Below are 17,979 nucleotides of genomic sequence, written 5' to 3' on the forward strand. Positions count from 1 at the left end.
CACTGTGCGGGGAAGAAGGGTGATGGGACCAATCACTAATACAGCGCTGCAGCCCCTTCACTCTGAGGAGGCCAGGACCCCCGCTAATCACAAAGTGATGGCACTTTCTAATGTATTTCTATTAAAAATGTACTTTTAAGTAATAGGAGATAACCCATAGTTCATTGCTAAAACTAAAGTTAACCACTTTCCTACTGCTGCACGACTTTCTATGTCAGGGCGGTAGGCTCTTATCTGTAACCCGGCGTATAAAATTGTCGGGTAACATCGTGATTTGCTGGCTGCCCATACTCAGTTGGGTCCCTTCAGAGCCAGACAACCAATGAAACACATAACTGGCTGTATATGAGGAGACATGGTTAATTTTAATATACATAGAAGCCATTTTAAATCCCATTGCATATATTGGCCCTAATAAAGTTAAATAAACAGAATTTGATTTAAACTGATCAATCTAAGCATATTAAATAGCAATAATAAAAACTGTAATTTAACACAGACATCTTGAAAAAAATAAAATCAGAATGGAGTCTATGAATGAGGTTACAATATTTACACATGGCAATACAATATCATCTACATTTCATTAAAAAAAAAACTGTTCATGTGTTCTCCTCTGCTTACTGTATATCTTCTACAAGGACCAGAACGTAAAGGGGTTACCCAAGATTAAAACAGTGGCCCAGACCTGCCCGACCTAGGGTGGGGGTGATGCTAACCTGATCCCCGCCACTGGATCCAGTCTGTTGGGCTGGTAGTTCCGCGCCAACGTGTGCCGAGGACATAATCAGTCGACGGGGGCACATGTGACTACTGCAGCCAATCACAGGTCGCAACAGTGACATGCTCCACTTGCGTCACATGTGATGCAGGGGGAGCAGGTCATCGCTGCGGCGTATGTTTGGTTGGAGCGGTCATTTGTGCCCCTGTCGATGGATGTTGTCATTGACGCACGTGTGAGCGGAGCTACTAGCCAAGGAGCCCAACAGACCAGATCCAGCAGTGGGGGTCAGTTGAGCATCCCGCCCACCATGGGTTGCGCAAATCGGGGCCACTCTTATAGCCTTGGATAAGTCCTTTAAAGAGGACATGCCATTTATCCTGACATGTATATTAGTAACTGATTCCTCTGTTATTCCTTCTAGACGTTTATGAATCAATTGCCAGCAGTCTGCAATAAAGGTCCATCTGGGTGTGTGTCCCTGCACAGTCTGTCAGTGGCAGCTCTGTTTGGATAGTGTCAGACGACGCAGGGGCACTCCCCCAACCAGTAATACCCAGAGGGACCTTTACTGCAGATTACTGGCAATTCATTCATGATCTTCTAGCAGGAATAATAGAAGAATGGCACAATACAGAATTATATATGAAAAGATCCTCCACAACTGTTATTATGTGGGGAATGCAAGCAGTTACTAACGAATACATGTCAGACGAGGCGATACGTCCCCTTTAATATTGCAGCTAAGCGCTTGACAGCAAGGTGGATGTGAATATCTGTTTCAGGATGTGTGGGATCTGCGCTGTATCCATAGCGACAAAAGATCGCCCCGCTGGAAGTGTCTTCTGGAGCCTGCGGGTTAGAGGGGGAAAAGAAGAGGATATTAGCAATGCAAATCTCTTTACCATGGAGAATGAGAGGGGAAAAAAAAGCTTTCAATTGTGAATAGTGAATTGATACTTGCTATTCAACTGCCCAGTGAATACATGCTGCTGAATAGACCCGGGAAGGATACACTAACACAAGCTGCCAAGAAGGAAACAGAACCACAAGGCCAGACCTTGCTTAATGACCAATTGCTTTCAGGATTTTCTTCATTGCAATATTTCTGACAATCCTTCAGCTAACTTACCCTCTGCCTGAAAAAGCCTTGGGCACAAGATACATTCCTACTATATCAGTTTTACAGACCATGGTGACCATTATTGAAGTTTTCTGCCACATAGAGGTCATTACTGTCGTATAAGACAGAAAACACAGTTTAGCAGACTTATCATTACAGGTACATCCTACAAACTGTGCGCCAGTGTCTTCCCCATGCAATGTGTGCAGATTTATCAAGAGGGCACATAGTTTGCTGAGAAATCTATAATCTATAATAATGTTAGGCGGGACATGGAAAATCCTGATAAATGGGCCAGACCAGCCCTTCTCCAAAACCAGGGCAAATGAGGGAAAAAGTGACGCAGTGGCTTCACGAATATGATGTTAACCTGAACGCTAATTTTTTTTAAATGTATTTCTGGTGGTGAATAGCATTCATATATCCTCCCAGACTTATTTTCTCACCAGAAATAATATCAATATAAAGTATTAAAATGATTTTCCGGGAGTAGAATATTGAAGACCTATCCTCAGGATAGGTCAATATCTGATAGGTGGGGTCTGACTACCAGCACTACAACTAATCAGCTGTCTGAAGAGGTTGCGTCATTGCTGTGGGGGCTGCGGCCTCTTCCTAGATCAGTGACATCATGGTCTAGGCCTAGCTGCAGCCTGCTCTGCAATACCAAGTACAGCCACTACACAATGTACAGTGTGGTGCTTCGTAAGCTGTGAGGAGCACTGCGCTCACCAGAGCACCTCTGCCTTTTCAAACAGCTGATCAGTGGCGTTGCCAGGAGTCAGCCCCCCTCCAATCAGATATTGATGACCTATCCTGAGGATAGGTCATCAATATTCTACTCCCGTATAACCCCAATAATCTCTACAATATATGAATAGTTTAGGCCTGGGCTATACAGTCCCTTCTGCCATGCAATGACTTGGCACAGTGCACCTTATGCTTGACTTCTTGGTTCAAACCATCTTGGAAATAATATTTTTTAAGTATGTACAATATCACATAAGCATCACAACAAAAATATTAGTGACAAATAGGGTGGTAAGGGAGCTGGGGTGTGTGACATTTCTTTTTACTTCTAGTGGACCCAATGTTCCATGTCCCATATATTTTGGAAGAGAGAGGAAAAGCTCAACACACTATTTGCACAATGGCTTCTAATCAATAAATTCATTGAAAAAAAGAGTGCCAATTTGTCCAGAATCTCACATACACTTAATCACACAGATATAGGAAAAATGGATTGTTTCAGAAAACGATAAAACAAAGTCATTTGTGTGACTAATGTTTTACAGCTAGTAGTTAAATCTTGCTTTGATTTGGTGTCTCGTTTGAACCCTTACCTTTCAGCTTGGTCTCCTAAGGAACCGATGAAAATTGCAAATGCATTAACCTGAGGATTAATCGTCAAGGCCTGAGAAAATCTTGCTGGTGGTATGCCATAACGTTCTAGGTTGGCATCACTCAAGACTATGACAAAATATTCATCGGCATCCTCCTTCGCTATCTCCTTTATAGCGTGCTCTGTGGCTTCCAGTGTGTGGTCTCCACTCATACAGAATTGGGAGTGCGCATGCATTGTCTATTGAAAAACAATTGGCTACATGTTAGTTTTAAAAGCGAGATAACCTTCAAATATTACACGGATTCACAGACTCCTGAAGACTGGGTCACGGAATTTTGCCATGTCTCTGACTAACAAGAATTACTCCAAAGAAATAAGGTTGGAAACTTAAGGATTTTAGAATAAACCCTTCATATCTAGGCACAGAAGGGTCATCACCCCACCCTAGACACAAGAGAATAACTTTTAAAAGCGGCTTCTCTTGTGGCCTGTGCTGCATGAAGTAAATGACCTTCCAGACCTTCAACTAATACAAATACAAACAAGAAGCCATGCCAACCTAAATATTTGCCTATGGATTTAGCAGGTGAGTGAGTGTTCACATGTCTCAGTTCAGTTTATTTCCACTCCAATGTTGGGTGAGAAATGTGTTCTTTTTCCCATAATTGCTATTACATGTCTATAACAATGCAACCCTTTTAGCTGGTCAGAGTAGTTCTCCAACCTAGTTACCTTCAAAACCTCCAGCCTCTGCTTATTGTTCCTGGGGATCTTCTCGCTTCTGATCAGCTCAATGCTCCAGCCATCTCCTGAATGACCTGATACATCATACTGATGTAAAAGAAAAGAAAAAATCATTAGCAATGAGTTAATGTAAAGGGGACCTATCCATAGGTTCATTATTAAGGGCTCATTCAGACGGCCGTATGCTATTCGCGGTCCACAAATATCTGGATCAGTTGTTCAGCAAAATCTTCTGCATGTCCACATAAAAACAGAATGTATGTTTCCGTATTTTGTGGATCCACAAAAAAAAGGAAAGTATCATTTTAATAAAGATTAAATGGTGACATGACAGGGTATTAAAATTTGCGGACACAGATCTGCAAAACATGGATTCCATACTGAACATATTCTGTGTGCAATACGCATTTGTGCAGAACCAGAGACTTGAATAAGACCATGGACCGCATTTTGCGAACAAGTATAGGACATGTTCTATCTTTTATGCGGACATACGGAAGTGGATTTTGCGGTCCCATAGAAATGAATAGGTCTGCATCTAATCCGCAAAAATGCGGAACGGAGACAGAAAGAAAAATACGGTCGTGTGAATGGGCCATAAGGCTGTGTTCACAGTTGCGTTTGCTATTCCGTTATCCTGTTTCGGTATAAATGCCGGCTGTCAGCCAGAAAAAGACTCTGTATGCAGCCGTATTTGTCCGACCAAAACCCCGGCCAGATTACCGCCGGATCCCATTATAGCCAATGGAGAAACAGCGGTCCATAGTCGTGTCTGGCAAAGCCAGATACAGTAAGCTCAGATAAGCTGATCCACTGTTGGATCAGGTTACCAGAATCCCAACGCAACTCTGAACGCAGCCTTAGGGTCCATTAAGACGTCCGAAGTGTTTTGCGGTGCGCAAATTGCGGACTGCAAAACACTGACACCGCCGGAACTATATAGGGGATTCCTATTCTTGTCTGCAGCTGCTTTTTTGCGGAGCCACGGACCGGAGATGTGGATGCGGATAGCACACTGTGTGCTGTCCGCATCTTTTCCGTCCCTATTGAAAATGAGTGGGTCCACCCCCGTTCCGCATAATTGTGGAACGGATCCGGACCCAAAGTGCGGACGTGTGACTGGACCCTTAGGTTGTTTTTTTATATCCTTTCTCTTCTCCTGGGTGAACAGGAACTCCATTTTTGAGGTACAGTGCTCGGTCCAGTATTTTTAAATGAAACATGGGGATATAGTAACTAACGAGGCCGTACAATGCATAGTCGTGTGACGCACAAACCGTATACCACACAAAAACCTGGACGTGCAACTTGGTTGATAAAGGAATACAGTTTGCACTGCTCTATTTCACTCCAGCATTTTCTACATTTCAGGCTGTAATGTTATATCCATACATTCTTCACCTTCCATATGAAGCCATGTACTGATAGAGGACCACACCTCAAAGTTTATTCATCTGTCTTCAGATTGGAAACTACCCACATGGCATTCCTTCACACACTGAAGACAAACACACTAGCTGTGTATCTGCTCATTACAAATAATAATTTGTTAACATTGACAAGGTTTGTACTCAAAACCGTGCAATGTATACACTAGAAGCAACACACTTGGCAACTCAAGTCCTACCTGGCATATGGATGTTTGGATTTAGGGAAGTTCAACCCATCCTTATCTTCTGACATATCTTAAAGGGGTTGGATACTTTCTGGCTAGTGTTGATCACTGTTTGTAAGATAACTATATGGCACTTGCTAATATAGCTTTTGTTGATATTTTGCACCATATTCTATATTTCATATGCCCCCTTGTTGGCCAATAGGGGCTGTCCACATGGAGGTCCTGCCAGTGAAATGGCTGCTGATGGAGGGTCATGTGACCAGGCAAATAGCTCAACCTCCTTCATTCAAATACACCACACCTGCCATCTGGGAGTTTAGTGGAGGTGCTTCGTATTAGGCCTCATGCACACGACCGTTGTTTTGGTCCGCATCCGAGCCGCAGTTTTGGCGGCTCGGATGCGGACCCATTCACTTTAATGGGGCTGCAAAAGATGTGGACAGCACTCCGTGTGCTGTCCGCATCCATTGCTCTGTTCCGTGGCCCCGCAAAAAAGATAGAACCTGTCCTATTCTTGTCCGCGCTTTGCGGACAAGAATAGGCAGTTATATTAAAGGCTGTCCGTGCCGTTCCGCAAATTGCGGAACGCACACGAACGCCATCCGTGTTTTGCGGATACGCGGTTTGCAGACCGCAAAAAACGGAACGGTCGTGTGCATGAGGCCTTAGGATGGAGAAGGCTAAGTGATGTGTCATGACCCTCCAACAGCAGCCATCGTATGGACAGGACCTCAATGCGGACAGCACAAAATATCAACAAAGGCTATATTAGTAAGTGCCATATAATAATCTTACATATACATTGGTCAACTCTAGCCAGAAAGAGACCAACCCCTTTAAGAGTTATGTTAAAAGAAAAAGTAGGTATGACATTCTCACTTATTCTAGATTTATGCACTGTTCAATCCAGTAAATATAACAGTGGTAATCTCATGGATCCATTATAAGACTATAAAAAACAAACGCATCAAAACGGATTCATCATTATCATTACTGGTCTTTCAAAAACAGGAGCATATTACCAGTGTAAACTGGAGCTTAAACTCCAGAATTTCTACAACTACTTTAGCAGAAGAGATTAAATTAAGATATTAAGGTGAATAAATATATATATGGGGAAGGACGCTAAAACAAAATAACAAAACCTTTATTATAATGTAAAAAATTGAGCTGGCACTCATATAAGGAATAAGAACATGGTTTATTAAAGTAGGGAAAATATCACCTGTCACATATGTATCTTCATTACAATACAATAGGATAAAAAATAAATAAAAAAATAAATAAAAATGAAAAATAAAAAATATAAAATAAATAAAAAATAATAACAAAACCGATAAATTAAAATATATGTATCAATTCAATAATACTGAAGCCGGCAGCACCAAATGTGCATGGGCCTAATATGGTCCTAGATGAAATGATATAGACAATCGTGCTGTCGGTCTCTGCGGCTGCAAATGGTAATTACCTTGTACATAAATAGTTACACATACAATCAAATAGATTCCATAGATGACCTATATATTGGGAATATCCCGCATCAACAGAATAAAATGTACCGCATCAACAGAAGACTATAATTCTCTATAAGGTAACTTTCAGTAGAAATATATCTATATCCACTCCGGCTGTTATACTGTTGCAAACAGATGCCTGTAAGCAAATTTCAAATAAGTAGATGTTTGCACTGTCGCAACTTTCAGAACAGGATAGTATGTCTGTATTTGCAATATATATGCTGATGGTCTTTTATTTGAAATATATGTGACAGGTGATATTTTCCCTACTTTAATAAACCATGTTCTTATTCCTTATATGAGTGCCAGCTCAATTATTTTACATATTTAGCCTTTATTTTGAGGGGTGACTCAATTTTTGAGCTAGAGCACCTACCCTGAGGGGATATTGGTGAGCGGGTCCCTTTCTTTAATTACTTTTTGGACCTTTATTATAATGTCTCAGTAAAATATAGGGGTGTCTACCCAAACTGCACAAAGCAGCTGATTGGAACGTCACTGATTTATGGGACCACCATTATAATAAACACACTGGTGAAGGTGGAACTGCACTGGAGCAGAATGAACGGTGGGTCCCACAAACTAAAACCCACCAACACTAGGGGGCAAATCACCACAGGGCCCTAGGTGTGAGACCTGGGTGAAGTACTGTACAGCTGGATACCTGGTACCAATTGTAGCACCAGATATCACCACTAACAGTGAATGTCAGCGCGCAGACATCCACTGCACTGACACAATACAGGTGCAAAACAGAGACAGGGTAAGAGCCGTTGACTCTGACTGGTGTGATTGGTATCATCACTGGAACCTACGGTCCTGCCTAAGCCGTCCACCACTAGATTGAGGGAAAGCGTGCTGGTGTGCAAACAAATCGGTGCTGTAATGGCCGCGAAGCGGCTCACAGAATGCCGAGATTCAAAGGGTGAAACCCCGCCCCGCCCCGCCGGACACCCCCCCCCTCCCGCATTACAGCCAATCCGGCCAGGAGGCTCGGTAAAGGATCAACCAATGGCTGAACAGCGGCTACATCGGTCCCGGGGAAAGCGCAAAGCGCCGCAGTGAGAGAGGAGAACTTCACGGCGGCTCTGTATGAACATGCCATCGCGGTATCAATACCTAAAAATTATATATAATCAGTGGAATGAGATCAGAATAGAGGAAACAGAGAACGAGTAATGACACAACACTCTAGGGAACCCAGGAACGTCAGGAGATGCCACTAATGAATCGATCATGAATCACATAGGTATATATAAGCCAGTATATATTCATATACAGTACAGACCAAAAGTTTGGACACACCTTCTCATTCAAAGAGTTTTCTTTATTTTCATGACTATGAAGGCATCAAAACTATGAATTAACACATGTGGAATTATATACATAACAAACAAGTGTGAAACAACTGAAAATATGTCATATTCTAAGTTCTTCAAGCCACCTTTTGCTTTGATTACTGCTTTGCACACTCTTGGCATTCTCTTGATGAGCTTCAAGACGTAGTCCCCTGAAATGGTCTTCCAACAGTCTTGAAGGAGTTCCCAGAGATGCTTAGCACTTGTTGGCCCTTTTGCCTTCACTCTGCGGTCCAGCTCACCCCAAACCATCTTGATTGGGTTCAGGTCCGGTGACTGTGGAGGCCAGGTCATCTGGCGCAGCACCCCATCACTCTCCTTCATGGTCAAATAGCCCTTACTTTCAAAGTTTTCCCAATTTTTCGGCTGACTGACTGACCTTCATTTCTTAAAGTAATGATGGCCACTCGTTTTTCTTTACTTAGCTGCTTTTTTCTTGCCATAATACAAATTCTAACAGTCTATTCAGTAGGACTATCAGCTGTGTATCCACCTGACTTCTCCTCAACGCAACTGATGGTCCCAACCCCATTTATAAGGCAAGAAATCACACTTATTAAACCTGACAGGTCACACCTGTGAAGTGAAAACCATTTCAGGGGACTACCTCTTGAAGCTCATCAAGAGAATGCCAAGAGTGTGCAAAGCAGTAATCAAAGCAAAAGGTGGCTACTTTGAAGAACCTAGAATATGACATATTTTCAGTTGTTTCACACTTGTTTGTTATGTATATAATTCCACATGTGTTAATTCATAGTTTTGATGCCTACAGTGTGAATCTACAATTTTCATAGTCATGAAAATAAAGAAAACTCTTTGAATGAGAAGGTGTGTCCAAACTTTTGGTCTGTACTGTATATGGCACAAAAGAAATGGCATCATTGAGGCCAGACGGTTTGAGCACAGGTCCCAAGTCACATTTCCCCACATGCGCACACTCTCTGGTGTTCAAGGGCATCATCAATGTATCATTCTCATTTTTAATTACCTTGAACTTATGCTCGTAGTTCTCAAAAGCTTCCATCAGCATGCAGGTAGCTTCCATGGAGCGCTCCAGCCTGCCATCCACCCCATTAAAGCGATACATACTGCCAGACACATCAACCAGGAGACGCAACCTCTTGGGCTTCTGCTGTGGGCTTCCAATCTGTACACATCAGCAGAATATAAGAGACAGCGGTCATTCATGCTACATTTTACAAAATGGTTGGACAACAGAAAAGGATTGCTTAAAATGAACTACATATCTACTTTAAATTGCACACTTTTTACGGTTGCGTGACATCACAGAATGCAGTCCATTACCCTGGACTATGTTGAATGTTATATGTGATGATACAAAATCACTATAACAATAGCTACAATCTGGATTTGGCAGAATAAATGTGCTAGATTTGGATTTTTTATGTTTTTACCCGTTTCAGGTGCAGTCATTGGAAAGTCTCCAATTTATTTATTTTCCTCACTTATATAGCGCTGTCCCCAATAGAGTTCACAGTCTAAGTTCCCTATCAGTATATGTTTGGAGTGTGGCAGGTAACTGAAGTACCCAGAGGGTACTAAATGCCAAATCTGCTCCCCATCATCAGACATCCAGACTAGGCCACAGACAGCTGGCGATCTGTCATTTTAACCTACAGTATTGCCATCAAGAACAAATACGGTATCTTCACAGGCCAACTACGAATGAGAAGTCATTCAGAAGACGTCCATCTGAAATCATGGCTAGTAAGTACAGTCGTGGCCAAAAGTTTTGAGAATGACACAAATATTAGTTTTCACAAAGTTTGCTGCTAAACTGCTTTTAGATCTTTGTTTCAGTTGTTTCTGTGATGTAGTGAAATAAAATTACACGCACTTCATACGTTTCAAAGGCTTTTATCGACAATTACATGACATTTATGCAAAGAGTCAGTATTTGCAGTGTTGGCCCTTCTTTTTCAGGACCTCTGCAATTCGACTAGGCATGCTCTCAATCAACTTCTGGGCCAATTCCTGACTGATAGCAACCCATTCTTTCATAATCACTTCTTGGAGTTTGTCAGAATTAGTGGGTTTTTGTTTGTCCACCCGACTCTTGAGGATTGACCACAAGTTCTCAATGGGATTAAGATCTGGGGAGTTTCCAGGCCATGGACCCAAAATGTCAACAATTTGGTCCCCGAGCCACTTAGTTATCACTTTTGCCTTATGGCACGGTGCTCCATCATGCTGGAAAATGCATTGTTCTTCACCAAACTGTTGTTGGATTGTTGGAAGAAGTTGCTGTTGGAGGGTGTTTTGGTACCATTCTTTATTCATGGCTGTGTTTTTGGGCAAAATTGTGAGTGAGCCCACTCCCTTGGATGAGAAGCAACCCCACACATGAATGGTCTCAGGATGCTTTACTGTTGGCATGACACAGGACTGATGGTAGCGCTCACCTTTTCTTCTCTGGAGAAGCCTTTTTCCAGATGCCCCAAACAATCGGAAAGAGGCTTCATCGGAGAATATGACTTTGCCCCAGTCCTCAGCAGTCCATTCACCAAACTTTCTGCAGAAGATCAATCTGTCCCTGATGTTTTTTTTGGATAGAAGTGGCTTCTTTGCTGCCCTTCTTGACACCAGGCCATCTTCCAAAAGTCTTCGCCTCACTGGGCGTGCAGATGCGCTCACACCTGCCTGCTGCCATTCCTGAGCAAGCTCTGCACTGGTGGCACTCCGATCCCGCAGCTGAATCCTCTTTAGGAGACGATCCTGGCGCTTGCTGGACTTTCTTGGAGGCCCTGAAGCCTTCTTAACAAGAATTGAACCTCTTTCCTTGAAGTTCTTAATGATCCTATAAATTGTTGATTGAGGTGCAATCTTATTTTAGTAGCCACAATATCCTTGCCTGTGAAGCCATTTTTATGCAACGCAATGATGGCTGCACGCGTTTCTTTGCAGGTCACCATGGTTAACAATGGAAGAACAATGATTTCAAGCACCCTCCTTTTAACATGTCAAGTCTGCCATTTTAACCCAATCAGCCTGACATAATGATCTCCAGCCTTGTGCTCGTCAACATTCTCACCTGAGTTAACAAGACGATTACTGAAATGATCTCAGCAGGTCCTTTAATGACAGCAATGAAATGCAGTGGAAAGTTTTTTTTGGGATTAAGTTAATTTTCATGGCAAAGAAGGACTATGCAATTCATCTGATCACTCTTCATAACATTCTGGAGTATATGCAAATTGCTATTATAAAAACTTAAGCAGCAACTTTTCCAATTTCCAATATTTATCTAATTCTCAAAACTTTTGGCCACGACTGTACATCAAGGTTTATGCACCACGGGTATATCACTCCACAATAGTACACGTTCCTGGCGTAAAGTAATCATTATGTCAGTTGGATAGATACTGGTATAGCTAGACCAGTAAATATAAGTTTTTGTACTTTTCTGTCAAGTTGTTACAATTAGTTTGTTCTATATCATCATGAAAAGTATTAAATGTCTTATGGAAAAGGCTGCTGTAACAGTCTTGGTGTCCACCCTCTGTCTGACCAATATGATTAGTCAGACATGAGTCAAGCTTCTTGATATCCACACCCAGAGATCATCATGTCCAAGAAACACATTGTACTTACTTCAGGCTCAAGCTCTCCGCGTCTTTTGTAAATGGCTTTCTCTCCTGTCAAACCATCAATGATTTTGGTGTCATCCAGCTCTCCCATTGCTTGATGCTTAAGCCACTGCCTTTCTTTACCCTTTGCCTGTAATAAAACATAAGACATGAAGGGTCATATCACAATTTTTTACTATACCGTGGTATGATATTACACCATGGAATCTGTCCTGTCGACACCACAATTGCACAGTGTGTGTCTATGAGCAGGACCTTTTGCTCTCCCAGATTTGAAACAGGGGTTAGGGCTTGTTCAGCACTAGGCTTCTGTTAATAGTTTCCATTGTTCTGCATGAAGGTAAACACTAAAGAGGATGCAGCTCCCATATTAGCATGGCAGCCCCTTCAAACAGATGATTGGCGGTGGTGCCAAAAGTCAGACCTCCACCGACCTGATATTGATGATCTATCCTGAGGATAGGTCATCAATTTCATGAAAGCAGAATACCCCTTTAAATGTGTGAGTATCAGTTTGGTGGGGAATATTTATTCTACTGCTCCTTATTTACATTTGACAATAGCATGCTAAATTCCAGCAGAGCTTTACAAATACATGAATGTGTCTACTTCCTATGGCGCGTCCACTCTCTTTGTTAGATGCCTTGCTTATCGACTGGTGTGCTAGCTCTCCAAGTATGAGAAGTTCTTTCATAGCAAGCTGGCAGGCTGCCCTTTCACAGACACGATACAATCTCGCAAGAGTTAGCATCTTCATGCTGCTGGCCAGCTCTGAGCTGAACAAATTATTACTTGAAAAGCATGTCTTGGAAGTGACATCATGCAATGCTGGATATGAGCGGCTCATGTGCACGGCTCACAAAGAGGTGCTGAAGTCCTTTGAAGGCAGTGATCACTAATGAAAAGAGCTGAACTCTCCTTGTAAAGGGATCTGTATCTGAGTAAATGGTGGTTCTCATTAAAGCAGGTTAAAATACAGGAAACACAAGACAGAAATGGAAACATTTTATTCTTACACCAGTAAAAAATAATTTCCCATTCAAGTGATATTTATTATTTATTATGAAAGCAAAAGCAAGGATCCGTAAAACGTGTATATTCCTGTAATGTGAGACCAGTCTAAGATATTGTATTATCCACCACTATTGAGCACTACTGAATACAGACATGTTACAAATGCATGACTAAACAATGAAAGTAAAAAGGAGCTCCATAAATAATGTATTGAGAAAGTATGGTAAAGGTTCAAAATACCACTAGATAGTTGTGAAGAAATATCCTTCTGTTAAAAAACAAACAAAAAAAACATCACATTAACTGGGGAACGAACAAAACATTTACCTGGTGTCCTCTTTTTCATCTGTAGATCGGCAGATTCCCAGGATCCTCTTGTGTCATTCAACATGGTAGCACTGTGTATAATGTGCATCAGTAGTCCAGTACAAGCTCTGCTCTTGGATTGGTCAGCACTGCTCAAGAGAGGTGTCCTGGCCAATTTGTGGGCAGTAGGACATGTCTTGGACTATCCATGCACAGTTTGTACCAGGTAATCTGAGAAGAAGTGTGGCCATCTTGGATGGTAGAAGAGGAGCCTGGGAATTGGCAGATCTGCTGCTGAAAATGAAAAGGTGAGAACAATGTAAGTGTTCTGTTCGTTGCCCAGTTAATGTAATTTTTTTTCTTGAACCTTACCTTCTGCAATGTAAGTATTTTAATAAGATAACATGGTTTATCCATAGGGTTTCACATGATCCTGAAGAAGGCTAATAAGCAGAAACTAATGTTAGTACATTGTCTTCTCTTGAATATGTGGCTATAGTTGTGTTATTTGAACAAATGTGCTACTGTAAGTAGTAATGTAATTAAGGCTTGATCTGTCATCAAGGCTTCATTTTTAGGGTATGTGAAAAATATTCATGATCCCTTATATCACACATTGAAAGGTTCATGTAAAATCCCTGACTGAATAAACCACTGTTTTCATAAAACCATAAATATTAAAGCATTTCGTCTGCTTTGGCGCAAAATGAGATTTCTCTGAAGTTTTTCAATCTAATAACCACAATATGAAAGATGCAGATGAGATCATGGAAAAGGAGAAAGGAAAATGTATCCTCGTCTGCTTTATAATAGTTATTACGATAACTCAGACTTTTCACATTCTAGATTTATTGTACTCATTTCCTACTTGATTAAAAGAAACGAGTACCACAAGTTATACTGCATTTGTGGCTCTAGTATCATCTCTCATGCAGTTGTATTTATTTCTGTGTTAATAATTCTTCCCCAATATAAATATTATCATATACAGTTGAAACTAGAAGTATACATACACTATATAAAAAGACACAAATGTTTGTTTTTCTCAATATCCGACATGAAATCAGAATAAACTTTTCCTGTTTTTGGTCAATTAGGATTACCATAATTATTATTATTTGCCAAATGCCAGAATAATGAGAAAGTGAGACTGTTTTAAGGCATTTTTATTACTTTCTGCAAAGTCAAAAGTTTACATACATTTCATTAATATTTGGTACTACTGCCCTTAAACTGTATGACTTGGGTCAAATGTTTTGGATATCCTTCCACAAGCTTCTCACAATAGTTGGTTGGAATTTGGGCCCATTCCTCCTGATAAAACTGGTATAACTGAGCCATGTTTGTTGGTCACCTTGCTGGCACCTGCCTTTTCAGGTTTGCCCATAAATTTTCAATAGGATTGAGATCAGGGCTTTGTGATGGCCACTCCAAAACATTGACTTTGTTATCCTTCAGCCACTTTGTAACCAGTTTGGCAGTATGCTTCGGATCATTGTCTATTTGGAAGACCCATTTCCGCCCAAGCTTTAACTTCCTGGCTGATGTCTTGAGAGGTTGCTTCAGTATTTCCACATAATCTTCTTTCCTCATGATGCCATATATTTTGTGAAGTGCACCAGTCCTTCCTGCAGCAAAACAACCCCACAACATGATGTTGCCACCCCATGTTTCACAGTTGGATGGTGTTCTTAGGCTTCCTAGCTTCTCCCTTTTTCCTCCAAACGTAACGATGGTCATTATGGCCAAAAAGTTCAATTTAAGTTTCGTCAGACCACAAGACATGTCTCCAAAAATATAGGTCCTTGTTCCTGTGTGCATTTGCAAACATTAATCTGGCTTTTATGTTTCTTTTGGAGTAATGCCTTCTTCCTGGCAGAGTGGCCTTTCAGCCCATGTTGATACAGTACTCGTTTCACTGTGGATATTGACACAATCTTACCAGCTTCCGCCATCATCTTCACAAGGTCTTTTGCTTTTGTTCTTAGGTTGATATGCACATGTCGGACCAAAGCACATTCATCTCTGGGACACAGAACCCGTCTCCTTCCTGAGCGGTATGATGGCTGGGCATTCCCATCTTGTTTGTACTTGCATATAATTGTTTGTACAGATGAATGAGGCACCTTCAAGTAACTTGAAATTTCACCCAAAATAGAGTCAAACTTGTGCTAGTCCACAATTCTCTTCCCGATATCTTGACTGATTTCTTTAGACTTTCCCATGATGCTACACAAAGAAGCAGTGTGTTTCAGGTGTGCATTTAGATACATCGACAGGTGTGTCTCTAATTAACTCAGATGTTGTCAACAAACCTAAGAGCTTCCAAACACATGACATCATCATATGGGCAGTCCAGAATTGTTTAAAGGCATAGTAATCTTAGTGTATGTAAACTTTTGACATTGCAGAAAGTAATACAAATGCCTTAAAACATTCTCTCTTTCATTATTCTGGCAGTTGGCAAATAATAATAATTATAACAATCCTAATTGACCAAAAACAGGAAAGGTTATTCTCAGAAATTGAGAAAAACATGCATATGTGTCTTTTTATATAGTGTATGTAAACTTCTGGTTTCAACTGTATAAGCAAAAGCAAATCCTACAGGCAGTTTCAGCAAAACACACAATGCATTCTGAAAGTCTTCAGACCCTTTCACTTTTTCCACATTTTGTTATGTTGCAGCCTTGTGTTTTCCCTGTCACTCTGAACTCAATACACCATAATGGCAAAGTGAAAACATTAGAAATCTTTGGCAATTTATTGAAAAGTAAAAACTAAAATATCACAATGACATATGCATTCAGACCCTTTACTCAGTACTTAGTTGTAGCACCTTTGGCAGCTATTACAGCCTCCACTTAGGTATGATGCCCCAAGGTTTGCACATCTGGATCTGAGGATTTTCTGTCCTACTTCTCTAGAGATCCTATCCAACTCGGTCAGGTTGGATAGAGACCATCGGTGGACAGCCACCGGTCTCTCCAGAGATGTTCGATTGAGTTCAAGTCGCGGCAGTGACTGGGCCACTCAAAGACTTTTACAGAGTTGTCCCTAGGCAGCTCCTGTATTGTCTTAGCTGTATGCGTAAAGTCTTATCGGAATGTAAACCTTTGGGCCAGTCTGAGGTCCAGAACACTGTAGCTCAGGTTTTCATTAAGAATATCTCTGCTCCAATCAGCTTTCCCTCAACCCAAACTAGTCTCCCTGTCCCAGCAGCTAAAAAAACACCCTCACAGCATGATACTGTGTTCACCATGCTTCACTGTCGGGATAGTATTGGGCAGGTGATATGCAGTGCCTTGTTTCGTCCAGGCATAACGCTTAGAACTGAGACCAAAAAGTAGAATCTTGGTTTCATCAGAGCAGAGAATATTGTTACTCACAGTTTGAGGGTCCGTGATTTTGTGCAAACTCCAGACAGACTTTCATGTCTCTTTTGCAGAGAAGAGGCTTCTTTCTGGCCACTCTGCCATAAAGCCCAGACTGGTGGAGCGCTGCAGTGATAGTTGACCTTCTGAAATTTTCTCCCATCTGCACATATAATCTTTGGAGCTCAGCCAGAGTGACCATTGGGTTATTGGTCACTTTTCTTACCAAGGAACTTCTCCCAACTACTACATTTGGAGGGATGGTCAGCTCTAGGTCCTGGTTGTTCCAAACGTCTTTCATTTAAGAATTATGGAGGTCACTGTGTTGTTGGAAACTTTCAGTACAGCAGAATATTTTTGAAGAAAAGAGAGAAAATTCAGCTCTTGATAACAGGGAATCCTTTATTCACAGCGGTATAAAAACTTTCACATACCGCAGTCAAATCTACGCGTTTCGGACCTTTACATGCTGGTCCTTACTCATGATTAAGGTCCTTATCATGAATAAGGACCAGCATGTAACGGTCCGAAACGCATAGATTTGACAGTCCTGCGTATGTGGAAGTTTTTATACTGCTGTGAATAAAGGACTCCCTGCTATCAAGAGCTGGATTTTTGCATCAGCCGCGTCCAGGCTTCCTATCCGTGCTCTGGCAGGAGAAGCAGGTGAGAGCTGCCTTTTTCCTTCAATTATCTATTTAGCAGAATATTTCTGTACCCTTCTCCAGATCTGTGTATCCCCACACAATCCTTTCTCTGGGCTCTACAGGCAGTGCTTTCCTCCTCATGGCTTGTTTTTTGCTGATATGCATTATCAGCTGTTTTACCTTATATACACAGAGGTCTGCCTTCCCAAATCATGTCCAATCAATTTAATTTGCCACAGGGGCCTCCAATCAAGGCGTAAAAACATCTCAAAGATGATCAAGAAACTTACTACCCCTATTATGGGGTAGTAAGTGCAGATTAATGGGGGGAAACATGAACGTTATTTTAGCACAAGGTCACAACATAACAAAATGTGAAAAAAGTGAAATGGACTAAAGACTTTCCGAAGTATGTCTTAACAAAAAGAATACCATCATTCCTATGTAAATCTTCCTAATTTGAGGACCTGAGGACTGGACAGCAGACATGCTGCAGTAATATTGGTTGACTTTAAATGACCTGATTCACATACTAATGTTTCCCGGGGACCTAGAGATGTTGCAAGAAGCCTTGTTTGAAGCACACCACTGCTTCAGGCTT

At 41.4% G+C, this 17,979-nt stretch overlaps 1 protein-coding gene across 1 annotated transcript in view; it reads right to left on the minus strand.

Moving 5' to 3' along the window:
• Positions 1–333: 333 nt before the first annotated feature.
• The window catches only part of VWA8 (von Willebrand factor A domain containing 8), a 443,862-nt gene continuing 426,216 nt past the window's right edge, over positions 334–17,979 (minus strand). Inside the window, 5 exon segments of the mRNA XM_040425409.1 lie at positions 334–1,573; positions 3,188–3,426; positions 3,922–4,020; positions 9,418–9,576; positions 12,042–12,167. Coding sequence (XP_040281343.1) covers positions 1,465–1,573; positions 3,188–3,426; positions 3,922–4,020; positions 9,418–9,576; positions 12,042–12,167 — 732 coding nt within the window. The 3' untranslated portion in view covers positions 334–1,464.

Source organism: Bufo bufo, chromosome 3 (genome assembly GCF_905171765.1).
Source record: "Bufo bufo chromosome 3, aBufBuf1.1, whole genome shotgun sequence".
NCBI lineage: Eukaryota > Metazoa > Chordata > Amphibia > Anura > Bufonidae > Bufo > Bufo bufo.